We start from the raw sequence: 13691 nt of genomic DNA on the forward strand, positions 1-13691 counted from the left end.
GGAAAGAGGAACAAAGCATGGAAGAGACAAAGGAAAGAAAGAGAAGGGGTTGAGAGAAAAGAAAAGGAAAGTGGAAAAGAGAAAGATGAAAGAGAGAGGAAGGGCAGGAGGGAACTAACTTGTATTGAGGGTCTGTAATATACCAGGCAGGGTGTCAGATCTCCTCACACTCATCGAACTTTAAAACAGTGCTGTGAGACAGTCCTTGCTCCACTTTCACTGTAAAGAAATGGAGCTTGGAGGTGAAACAGCTATTGCTTTTCTTAATGTACCCAGTTGGCAAATGGCTATTCCAGAGTTAAACCAGACTGGCCCGACCTCAGAGCCTCTGCCACCTTTTGTTCAACAAAGTCATCATTCAAATCATGAGACTTTCAAAGATTTTTTTCTTTTCTTCTTCTTTTATTTTAAAAAGGCGAAATGAGGGCGATTGTGGGAAATAAGAAATAAAGTAAAATTAATCTGCAGCATATTTGATAGAAGACAGAAGTATCCGGTAAAAAGGGGAGGGGGAGGTTTAAAAAGTAGGAAAAACCATAGCTTAAGTAAAAGGGACACAAAATCCATAACTTTGGTCAAGAAAGCATATATCAGATCAGTCATGAAAATGGGTGAAGCAAAAATCAATCACGTTTTATTGATTCAAAAACCAACAGAATTTGAACCACTTAGAAGTCACATTTCGTATTTGTCAAGAAAACTCACTGAAGAAAATGAATTAGCTTGACAGAAATGAACTTGCCTTAAAAGAAACAAACCTTTTGATAATATCTATATTAATGGGATATTAAAAAAAACAAATGTCAGGAGAAGTAGAGAATTTTTCTTCAGTAAAAGTAGTGCTGAGAAAGATTTTTTTCTTTCTTTTAGTAAAGATTTTCCATTTAGTTTAAGAAATTCATATTTGGGTTATATTCATAAAGAGTGTTGTTCCTAAATTATCTCTTTAAGTTGCATATAAATTAAGAAACTTTGTGTCTGTCTAGTCTGATAACAGTTTTTTCTATATATATACTATGTAGATCTATGTGTCTTTCTAGAAAAGACATACAGTTCCTTTGTCTAGTATTCATACCCTAACACACTCTCTACCTACATGTCATCTTTGACTTTCAGATCAAGAACCACTTTCTGAGGATTAGCCCCATAGCACAGTGGTTAAGCTCTGTGCATTGGGAGCTGGGTCTCACATGGCCAATAGCAGTTTGAATCCTGTCCCTGGTGGCTTGAAAAACTTCAGACATGCATGTGTGTGTGCCTGAAATCTTGACAAGATGAAGAAAGGGAAGAGAAAGGATTGTGTCCTGATCATGCCCCAGGGAGGGGTGGTACTTTCTCTTTCTTTCCTCTGGTGAGCACATGTGTCCTCTAGCAATTAATAAGAAAAAGTAATGAAAAATTTTCGTCAAAACATGCCCACCACAGTTTTCTCACTTTTTTGGAAACTATTAAAAATACAATATTTGTGTCCCTTTATCACAGTTGAGGATTTCTATCCTCGATTATGAGCTTTTAAAAAATGTATTATTAGTGTCTCTTTTAAAAACTATTAGCTACTTCAGAGAGATTTATTGCTTTTTAATTTACTGAATGAATAAAATAATTAGTGCTAAATATTTGTTAAAACAGTAAAAATGAGCAAAACCAGGCATGAATAGCTGTGCTGACATTCAAGGATGGAGTAGTTATTCTCTTTCTAGTCTTGAGTAACCTTGAGTATCGCCTGAATTTTAGTTGTAACTTAAAAGTTTACATTAGTTTCTAATTTATGTTGAGCTCTTCGTTGTTTGCCCAGAATCATTTAGTATTACAGAAAATTCAAATTCAGATAGCCTTCCAAACTATGCAAATTGACTGTTGCTCCAGGTTGAGAGACCTATTCCTTCCAAGTCAGCAAAACTACAACAAATTGCCAACAAATTCAGGCATCTGTTTATGTATTCAACTAGTTTTAATGAGCGAATTTGGGGTTTATTGTTTCCTTGCCATCAAAAATCCCATGGAGTTGTTCTTAAACAGCCTTCAAAAAAAGACTGAATATAAATAATGAAGTGACCCAATAACTTAGAAATTATTGGGAAATTGACTCAAATCCATTCATTATTTCAGATAAGCCATTTCCCTTATTTCACTTGGTATAAATGTAATTTTTAAACATATTCAGCATATTTTCTTCGATGCAAAAATACTGTAAAGCTGAAAAAAAATCTAACCAGATCTAAGGGCCTTGAAGAGCACCTACATCCAGTTCATAAAGAAGTCAAGAAATCGGCATTCTGTGCAGGCAATATTAAACCTAGTTCCGTAGTTTAACAATTCTTCCTGATACCTTGACACTAGGGAGCAATTTAATTTTAAGTAACCACTACTTAAGGAGCAGTCAGCATCATTTTTTGCATTACAAAAACCAAAGTGAGGTATATTCCGGTAACTTACCATATATTTGGATTCAATTCCTGTTGGTGGTAGGAGTCAAAGTCATCTCGTAGGATAATGCTGTCACTGTGTATTTCGGCTAAAAAGAAAAAAAAAGTACTTAGGAAACTATCATGCTACAGCAGTAGATGTAGCTAAGTAAAATGGAAAATGCTGATTTTCTGAAGAATAACAGTATTTTAACTTTGAATTAATTTTTTAATAATTTTTTATTAATTTTAATTATTATTTGTACATTTAATCGCTATACATCATTTAGATCATAAAGAAACTTTACCCAGCATGACACACACTTCAGTCCAGCCCAGTGAATTAATTTTTTAAGTGAGTAGTTGATTATATTTGCTTTGTTTCTAAACTTCTAAAGAACAAGGATAAAGGCTCTGTTCTTTGGACATCTGAAAGTCTGGAAACCAGAGCCCTTTAAAATAAACCTATCTCACTGTCATTACCAGGCAGGAGAAGCAGGAGTGACAAGGTCACCACCAACCTACAAGGAGGCCACACAGGACTTGACTCTCACATCTCAACAGACACTCATCCACAGCTTCCAAGAGATTGCCTGGATAGACTGGGTATCTACATCACTTTAAAGCATAGAAGGGAATGGGACATTCTGCTATTTATTATTAGCTAAATATGTTTTTTTGCCATAGGGTGTGTGTACTTGCTGAAGAGAGACAGAGACAGTGAGAGGGAAAATGAGAAATCACCTCCCAGAAATGATGGCCATACCTCAATTCCTTCTCCTCTGTTCTCCCCTGGGATTTTGGGCACATATGCACACAAACCCGGCATGATTTCCAAGCCACCAGATACAGGACTCAAACCACAGTCAGCCATGTAAGAGTTCATTCCCTTACCAACTATGCCACCTGCTGGTCCCTGAATTGCTACATATATTTTTTTTTTGAGAGGTTTCTGCTATAGGGCGCGAGCGCTCGCCAGCCAGACAGAGACAGACAGAGAGACAGAAAGCGAGAAATCATCCCCCAGGGGGGATGACCACTCTGCAATCCCTTCTCCTCCATTCTCCTCTCGGGATCTTGGCCGTGAGTTTTAAGCCTCGGGTCCGGGATGCGAACCACGGTCGACTACATGGGAGTCCAGCGATGTAGTCATTACACTAACTGCTGGTCCCCTGAATTGCTATAATTTACTGACCAACTTTCTCTTCTCTTTCCTATCATCCCTCTTGTCGTAGCTTGCTTTCTCTCATTCCTGACATGTACTCATTTTTTATTTAATATGTTTCAAATAGGTTTTTCTCTCTCAGAATTGCATGGGAGAAATTATCTGTATGAATAAGCAAAACTCCCAAATCAAGTCACGAAGAATGCCAGGGAACCATGCATGGTTTTAAATATATTATCACAACACCTGAGATTGTATTAAATATCCATATTTTAGCTCCAGTAGAACTTTGAGCATGCCACGAGCAAAGAATGTTTTCATAAACCAAAGTACATATTTTCACTGAGTAGAGCCTAGGCAAGGGAAAAACTATTTTGTGACCATGGACAATGTAACTATGCTCACTTTTAAGGCTGTGTGAGAATAATAAAGATTTCTACTCAAGTTGTAAACATTAATTTAGTGCTCAAAATCTCTCATCTGGGGACCAGCAGATTGTGTAATTGTCACGTTGCCGGTCTCCCACATGGTCAACTGCAATTCAAGTCCTGGACCCAGTGGCTTAAATTTATGCCAGGCACATGTGCGTGCATGCTGAAGATCACTAGAGGAGAATGGAGGAGAAGAGACTGCAGTGTAACCATCCCCCCGCGGGGTGATTTTTCTCTTTCTGTCTCTCCGTCTCTCTGTTTCTGGTGAGCACACACACCTTAGAGCAAAAAACCTCTCCAATAAAATAAAATAAAATAAAACAAAAATCCCTCATCTGATTTGTATTGTTTGCTTAGGGAGTTTGTTTTAGCTAATATAAATTCTCTGGGTCTTTATTAACAATTTTATTTGAACTAGTTGACAGATGCCTTTCAGAAAAATTAAAGTCATATCTGATAAGCAAACAAATCTTACAGTTATTTTTCAAAGATGATGTTTTCTGGTTTATTTATTGATTTGCTCATTGGGTGATTAAAGTCAGTTCCAAATATCAAGAAGCATACTTTCAGATTCTCTTTGGTGACATCCCTACCTCTGGGAGTCCTCACCCCCGTGCTACCAGGTATGTCAGCAGGCAAGCACATAATGAAGTCATGGCAACCCGTGAATCAGCATGTACTGAGAGGCCTGGCTGCTCAGACTCGAAGCCTTAGGCATGAGAATGGGGAGAATATGGATGTACACTGGAGAGAATGCTGTGATGTATTCTGTGCATGGGAGAGATTTAATGATTCCTCTGAGCGATTAGATGCAGTGTCTGAAATGCCTACAGGATACAGCTCTCTTGAATACCCAGCCTGGCTGACACTCTGCTGGACCACTGCAGGTCACCAGCCTGTCTTGGCTGCCAGCAGGCATGCTTCTAAGCACTTACGTTCATCTGCCAAATAAGAGGAGCCCTAAGCTGTAGCATCACATAAAAGTAGAGCTTCTTAAGGCAGATTTTCCAAAGAGAAAAATAAATTAATTGGGTTTATAGGTTGAAAAGAAAAGCCCAAGAGACAAATATCTGACCTGTCTAGAAGTCCCACAGTGAGAGACATCTGAAAAGGCTGGGAAATTGTTTTCAAAACACTTCACTGACACAAATGAGAAATTTAACTCTTAAAGAGCAACTGTTTTGTAGACACTTTTTTTTTTCAACAAGGTAGTAATAAGGCTTCAATGAGTATTTGTCCATGCATTTATTTCCAGACAGTACTATATCATTTATTATACACTTCACAAATTAATTTTATCCTCATATCAACCCTATGAGGTAGCTACTATTATTCCATTTTATAAAGGTGGAAACTGAGACATAGAGAGATTCAGTAACTCGCTCAGTGTCACATAGCTAGCACATAGGGAAGATGAGATAAACCTGGATAGTATGGCTTCAGGATCTGTATGATTAACCACTACACAACACTGCCTCAAGAACTGTGAGTGCTAAGTGCACAGAATGCTGCCTCAGAAACTGTGTATATAGCGACCAATAGATGGCATAGTGGTTAAGGTGCTGGACTTCCATATGGCCAATCAAGATTCAAGTCCCAGACCTGGTGGCTGTAAAATCATGCCAGGCGTGTGTGTGTGCATGCCCAAAATTCTGAGAGAAGAATGGAGGAGAAGGGATTGCAGTGTGGCCATCCTCTCTTGGGATGGAATGGGAGGGGAGTGGTGATTTCTCACTTTCCCACTGTCTATATGTCCCAGTGAACATACATATCATATGGCAAAAAACTAAAAATGAAACTCAACAAAAACCACATCCTAAGTATATGCCATTCTGAGAAAATTATGATGCTATTTTACAAAGCAGTTAGTTAGCTGAATGGCCTCGCTTCAGCTTTTGAAGGAATGATCAAGTGATCTGTCTTTTTACAACCCAGGACTAATTTGAGGAGAAATCTCAAATCTGAAATAACTTCAATACCTCCACATTTGTGGTCCTTCTTCACTTTTTCTAACCTCTAGTATTTAAGATGGGTAGGAACTCTAGGGAAAATTCAGCATTAGAAATGCCACCAGAAAGTCACACTCTCTAGGATACCAAAGGTGAGTGAAAGAACTTACATGTGTAAAAGGCCCTGCATTTTCCCCAGCTGGGTAACATGACCACTTCCTTAGGGAGGTTCTATGTTCAGACCTAAACTGTACTTGTGTCTAATTTCAATGAATGATCAGCAAATCAGAGAAGGCCAAGAGCTTTCTCATCCCTAAAACATCTGCTCACATAGCAGAAGGGGTCAACAAGTCGATCAAGTACTAAGGTTAATGACTTACCTAGGTGTGGGTGCGTAGTGGCCTCTGTTGGGGCTGCACCGAGCAAGGAAAAGGGAAAGAGAATTGATTAGCAACAAAAGCAAAATCCAGTCATAATCACAGACACAGTTAAAAATATAGACCACACTAAACAAATCAAATGGCTAGAGCCTTTTTAGGAGAGTAAGAAGAAAATACTGATAAACATTCTAAAATAATATGGCCATCTGTCTATTTAGTTATTATATTTAGAATAAATGGATTCATCCTTGAATAAAGAGTAGAACCTCTTCCACACAGAACAATTATTTCGTACACAGGTTTGGTCAGGAATCTCTTGAAGCACACTACATAAATGTGATGTGGTAGTTAATGAGCATCCACTACCTGCCAGGAACTGTGACCAGTGTTAGGGAAATGAAGACAAAAACCATAATCCTTGCCCTTAAAGACCTTGCTGTCTGGTGAGGACAAATGCAAATATGGTGTAGTAAGTGTTATAGAATAGTCAGAGGGTAGAGGGTGAGGTGGGGGGCAAGGAAGGGATATCGAATCCAGGCTGACTAGGGAAAGGGAGGTGTGAAGAGAGGTTTCTGGAGAAGACAATTTCTCCCCTGAGTTCTGAAAGACTAGTAGGAAGAGAGAGGTGCTTCTTTCTAAAGGAAAAGTGGCAATGGCAAACAGAAGGGAGAGTGGCCTTTTGGGAGAGAACCTGTTAACTCTGCTGAAGGAAAGTTTAAGGGGAAGGAGTAGAAAAGGTGAAGTTGGAAAGCTGAGCAGACAGGATCACAGAACTGAATGCTAAGGGATTTGGACTTTACCAGGACAACATAACAATCTCTTAAATGTTCAGAAGCAAAGGAAGGGCATGTTCAAATATGCACTTCAAGAACGAGCACTCAGAATATGGCGATAAGGCACACTGCTCAATACTTCGGTCAGGGTAGAGGTGTAGAATTTGTATTTTAAAAACTCACCTTTTACTATGTCACAAAACTATTAATAAATATGGTTATGCCTAGATTCACAAAGATTATTAATTGAAAATCTAACACACCAGAAAAAAAAAATCACTGCTAAGAAAAACACCGGGAATTCACTCACGTTTATACAAACACTTATCAAATTATTTATCTTTTCATAAGTGTTGGTCATAGCTCAACCTAAGATAAAATTTCTGCCAATAACTTGTAACTGCTTGTAAATAGTACCATAGCGAGAGTGCAAACTTTCAATAGGTTTAGAACTACAGTTTGACTATCATGGGATACTATGCCCTGTGGTTAGATTTCATGGGTTACTTCAAGGTGCTCAGCCAATGAGCATTGGTGATGGATAAACCTAACTCAATTGTGTATATCTATTAGTTTGTTAATAATCCTATGCAAGATGGTAACATCATTATCTGTGTTAGTATAATACAGAAAGGCTGAATTAAGTTGTGTTTCATTGAGTCTAGATCTCATGCAGAATTATCGCACATCTCTATAATCTTTACCTACAAACTAAATGTCATGGGGACCAATGAAAATTAGAGAAACAATGTCCTCTGTAAAGCGTGGTCAGGTTTAAGTAGCTGGGTTGGAAACTGATGTTAAGGTCTATCATGATAACTTAGAATATGTCAAATGTCCTAAAAATGTATCAGTTTTGGGGCCTGCAAGGGGTGTAGTGAAGGTGCCGGACTCCTAAACCAGAGTTTTAGTACCAGTATCTGGCAGCTTGAAACTCATACCAGGCACGTGTCTGTGTGTGCCCAGAATTCTGAGAGGAGAATGGAAGAAGAGGTATTGTGGTGTGGCCATTGCCCCTGGGGGAGACTTCTCACCTTCTCTCTGTCTCTCTAGCAAGCACATGCACCCTATCGCAAAAATCTCACTTTAAAAAAAAAGTATCAGCTTAGTCAAAAAACACAAATAAAATGTGAAATGCCATACAGGTTCAACTGTAATGAAGATTCTACTTGGCTTTAAAAAAAAATGTAAAAGCAAGCCAACAGAATGTAGAAGTCATGATAGAGTCACACTAGAGCCGCCATTTATTTTTTCAAGTCTGTTGCTAGCAAAGGATTAGAAATGCAAGTATGATTATTTATAATAGCTAAAATGTGGAATCAACCTAAGTGCTCAATATTTGATGCATGGATAAAGAAAGTGTGGTCTATATACACAATGGAATACTATTTAGGTATATAAAAGGATAAAATACAATCACTTGAAGCATGTAGACAATATTGAAAAAATAATGCTAAACGAAACAAAACAGGAACTGAAAGTCAAATACTTATGTGCTCTCACTCATTAGTGGGAACTAAAATATTTGCACAAAAATGGAGACTGTGAAAGTGAAACCAGAATTGGGAAAGGGTAAGAAATTGGGGGTATAAGGAGAACTTGGATAACAGATATAAGAGTGCAGGAAGATGGAATGAGTTCTAGTGTAATACAGTACAGTACTGATGCCGACAATTCAAGGTATACTTCAAAGTAGTTAGAAGAGTTGATTTTGAACATATGGAACATAAAACAATGACAGATAATTGAGGTGGTGGACAAGTTTATTGCCCTGATTTTGTCATTACACAATGTATACATGTTTTGAAACAAACAAACAAACTGAACTTCATAGATACATACATGATGATATGTAAATCAGGAATGATAATAATCATTTAAAAAGATGAATGCATGGCATACTTTGACTCAGTTTTAGTTGAAAAAGTTGAACATGCTTAAGACTTTAAAATTGTCAATACAAATTGATAGCAATTTTTTCCAGAAAGTATAGATAAAAGAAAATCTATTTAATTTCAGTAATCGAATCTCTCCTGAGAGCAGGTTAAGTGAGGGAAAAAAACTGAAAAGTTTTTAAAGTTTCAGGCATAATTCAATCTTTTCATTCTAGATAGGTAAATTACTGTTCTTGTAAGTGTCAAAATCATTCCTAAATAGCACTTAGGATTTATTTTTCAGATTCTTCTTGATGTTTGTGGTGGTGCAACTTAAAAATTACTTGTCTTTTGGGGCAAGCAGATGATGTAGTGGTTAAGGCATAGGACTCTCACATGCCTGACCATGGTTCAAGTCCCAGACCAGGCAACTTGAAAATCACGCCAGGTGCGTGTGTATATATGCCCAAAACCCTGAGAGGAGAACGGAGGAGAAAGGACAGTGGTGTGGCCATCCCCCCGCCGGGGATGAATGTTTCACTTTCTCTCAGTCTCCTAATGTCTCTCTCTGGTACGTGCACATGCCCTGTAGCAAAAACCTAAAAAAGAAAAGTTACTTGTCCTTCAAATAATCTCTCCACTACGACCCTGCAGATTATTTGCTTTGACAGAATACAAAGCTTTAGAACAGTAACAAAGTGCTTCAGTGATGTTCCAGGTCATTTTTCTAGATGCTAGAGTACTCTTAAGTGACCTGAAGATTGAGTGCGTACTTTACTAATATTTTTTCATAATGTATGTAAAAGGGACCAGAAAAAAAATTCTAGTTGATAAAGTAATATGTTGAGGATAAAAGAAATCTGAATTTTTGGTTTTAGAAGGTACTTTAAATGTTTTATTAAGTAATAAATATCCTTTTTATTCAGCTCTACTGTTATTGAAATAACTTATTAATCACTATGAGCTAGGCTAAGGGACTAGAACTGCATTGAATGAATACAAGAACTCTGATTTGATAAAGACAGTATATAAAGAAGAATAGTGACAGTAAATTATTATTATACTAAACAGTCAGGAGAACACAAGAGAAGCAATTTACATCATAAGAATTTAGTGGACCGGTCATGAAAACAAGTCAATTAAGCACAAACAGTTTCAAAGGGCCATCCCCCCTGGGGGATTTCTCACTTTCCTTTTCATTGTCTTTTCTGTCTCTCTCTGGTGAGCACAGGCACCCTATGGCAAAAACCTTAAAAAAATAAAAAAGTATATATATATATGCCAAAAACAAAAGAAAAGATAAAAGTGGAAGATTAGAAAGTTTCTGAAAATTGACAATGAAACAAGCTCTTTCAATTCCATATTAGTTTCTATCATTTGGATCTTGGAGCTCACAGTCATACTTTTCTTTACTTAAACTGTTTAGCCCTCTTAGCAAATATTATAAATGTAGATCATTATATGGTATCTTGATATTAAATTAAAGCTAAAATTCTTCCCATTATCAATTGAATTTATCCAGGAGACTAATTATATGCTAAAAGTAAAGAAAAGCTTCATTTCTTAAAAAGAATTTCTATGTTTATGCTCTTTCAAAAACTGAGCCCATCAGCATTTCATGGGATTGTGGCAGGCTAGAATAGGCACATTAGAAAAAATGAGGTCATGCTTAAAATCTCCAAGGATTATTCTCTTGACAAATGGGTTTTCCTTTCTACTGACTTATTTTGGAAGGAAACTTGTAAGTAATCTTATAACTTTGAAATATAGTAGTAATGATCAATTTCAATCAACCTGTGAAACAAACTACTCAGTACAAGGGATGGAGTTTTCAATATGCTAGGATAGGATGCTTAAAAATTATTTGGGGGAGTGGTTTATAAGCTTTGTGTTAATGTAATTGGTTACTTTTTAAAAATGAATTATTTTATTTAACTTTATTTATTTACTTATTTTTTAAATTTGACCAGAGAGAGAGAAAGTGAGAAAGCAAACCGCCAAGTCTGGGATTTGAACTGTGTCTGGCCATGTGGAAGTCCAGTGACCTTAACCACCACTCCACATGCTGGCCTCTGTTATTGGTTGCTTTTTTAAAAAAAAAGCCTTTGATGAGGGCAAATACTACATATATATGTATATAATGACAGGCAATTCTTACAAAGAAAGGTATCACATTATAGAAAGTATATCTCCTAAATCATCTTAGAATTCAAAAGCCCTCCATAGTTTTGCCTCAGGTCTCTATTCACCAAATTTGAAATTCAAATGTATTAAACTTCCAAAGCTAAATATGACAAATTAAACATGGTCTGTGGAGTTAGCATTTAATGAGCTATGAACCTAGACTTTCATCTCCCCAGGAATAATTTCTTTATTACTTTTTGTATTTTATTGCAATAAAGCACCATTTGACCTTCAAGTATGATAATTAAGCTTCCAAAAATGTTATAAATTTAGAGTGAAAATAGTTTCTCTGTGTTCAGGAATATACTTATGATCAATGTAAAAGATTACTTAATGTTTAAAGACAACTAAATTATATACAGAACCAGTAATATTAGGAATTATTTTTCTCTTCCTTCTCATTCTCCCACCTTAATTTGATTTGTGTCTCATAACAACTTATCATCTTTCATATTCTAGAATAAATGGAATAGGAGTAAATTGAAAATATATCTTCATAACCTATGATTGGAGGATAGAGAACTCTTATAGTTAAGATTTATTCTACTGAGTTGTCAATAATGGGACCTTAAACACTAAAACTTGTGATTTACTGTCCTACTGGTCCCATGACCCCCCTTTCTCTAGGGAGTTATCCATAATTTAAAAAAAAGTTTCCTATAGGAATAGAAGTTTTAAGTAAAAACAAAAACAAAACTATTTGAATTGTTGGTTGATTTTTTCTTTAAAAGAAATATTGCTTTGTAGGATTTTTTCAATTCCTAGGCCTTTTAGAACTTGAAGAGATGAAGCTCACAGATGGTGCAGATGGGAAGGGCTGCTATAAACTGGCCTGACACTTGGGCATATTTGACTTTTAAATGGCACATAGAGATAGAAAGGAAAATCACTAGGATCATCACCATCTGAAGAGGAAGAGGAAGAGAATACGTTGCGAATGATAGCAGTGATTGCTAGAGATCTAATATCTATTCTCCATTTTTGTATTTTAACAGAATGTTTGGCTCCTAGAGTCTATTTCTCAGCCTCTTTGCAGCTTCCTGTGATAAAGAACTTAAGTTCCTTCTCTATGAGAAGAGTAGAAATGACCTGGGTCACTTTCAGGGTTGGGACACACCCTAAATGAATGAACCTACTTCTGTGACCCTTTTCCCTTCCTGCTGCTAAGAGATAGTGAGTCCTGGAGCCACCAGCATGGCCCCTAAATACAGATGTATGCCATGCACCCTATCAGCCCACAGCCACCTATCTCTGGATGGGTTTATAACTAAAAATTAAACTTCCAGCCATTTGAGCCACTAGTAGTTTGAAATACTTAGTTTGGTACCTCAAATACATAGAAGCTTAGTCTATATTATAAAAGAGTTAATTTCCCTTGGGTGGAGAAAGGGTCTCTTCTAGGCAAAGGAATCTTTCTCTTTACCTTAGTCATACTCTTAAAGGAACAGACTAGAAATTAGAGCTGATCAGACTGTAAGTGCCTGTGAGTAAAGACTTTCTTATATATCTGTTCACAAGACTTAGCATATAATAATTCTGCCCTGGAGAAATGAAGATTTTCTACTGATAATTCAGCCTCCAGCAAACGAGCTATCATGGCAGGAGAGGCCAGGTCTTCAGAAGAAGATTCCGGGGAACCAGCAGTTAGTGTAATGGCTATGTCGCTGGACTCCCACGTAGATGACCGTGGTTCGCGTCCCAGACCTGGTAACTTAAAACTCACATCGGGTGTGCGTGCATGCGTGCCCAAGATCCCGAGAGGAGAATGGAGGAGAAGGGATTGCGGCAAGACCATCCCCCCTGGGGGTGATTTCTCGCTTTCTGTCTCTATGTCTCTCTCTGTCTGTCTGGCAAGCGCACGCGCCCTATAGCAAAAACCACTTCAAAAAAAAAATAAATAAAAAGAAGATTCCGCATGGCTACTGTGAACTAGCGATCACAACAGAACGGCAAAGAGATTCTAGATCACCTCTGTCTGCTTGCTCCTGAACATTCAGACTGAACTTCAAGAATTTGAAAAAAACACACCATCCATCAGATGACAAGAAATCACCGCCAGACCACAAGAAATATGGGAAAGCAAGAAAATATCTCTCCTCCAATGAAAAAGAGTAACTCTTCTTCATCCATAAGCAGTTCGGTGAAAATCATGGAAATGTCTGATAAGGAATTTAGAGCATTCATAATATCGAAGCTAACAGAGATGGAAGAGAAGAGAGATAATGAACTGCTAAAGAGAAAGGAGAAAGAACTTATCGAGCTCCAGGAGATGAGGAAATTCTTGCAAGATCTAAAAGGAATTATACACTTTACAAAAGACTCAAAGGGAATTGTTAGAGATGAAGTCTATAATACAGGAAGTCAAAATCTCCCTTGAAAATATGAAAAGCAGACTAGATGATTCAGAAAATATAATCTCAGATGTAGAAGAGAAAATGGCTGGCCTAGAAAAAACCACCACGAAGACTGAGAAAATGGCCCCAAAATTTGAGAATAATATACGAGAAGTACTAGATATCATCAAATGTCC

At 37.2% G+C, this 13691-nt stretch overlaps 1 protein-coding gene across 1 annotated transcript in view; it reads right to left on the reverse strand.

The window, feature by feature from the left end:
• Positions 1 to 13691, reverse strand: part of RELN (reelin) — a 375213-nt gene that overhangs the window by 274896 nt on the left and 86626 nt on the right. Inside the window, exons 3-4 of the mRNA XM_006140794.3 lie at positions 6331 to 6363; positions 2437 to 2515 (exon numbers count right to left, since the gene is read on the reverse strand). Coding sequence (XP_006140856.1) covers positions 2437 to 2515; positions 6331 to 6363 — 112 coding nt within the window. The remainder of the gene's footprint in view (positions 1 to 2436; positions 2516 to 6330; positions 6364 to 13691) is intronic.

This window comes from Tupaia chinensis, unplaced genomic scaffold (genome assembly GCF_000334495.1).
Source record: "Tupaia chinensis unplaced genomic scaffold, TupChi_1.0 Scaffold000044_1, whole genome shotgun sequence".
NCBI lineage: Eukaryota > Metazoa > Chordata > Mammalia > Scandentia > Tupaiidae > Tupaia > Tupaia belangeri.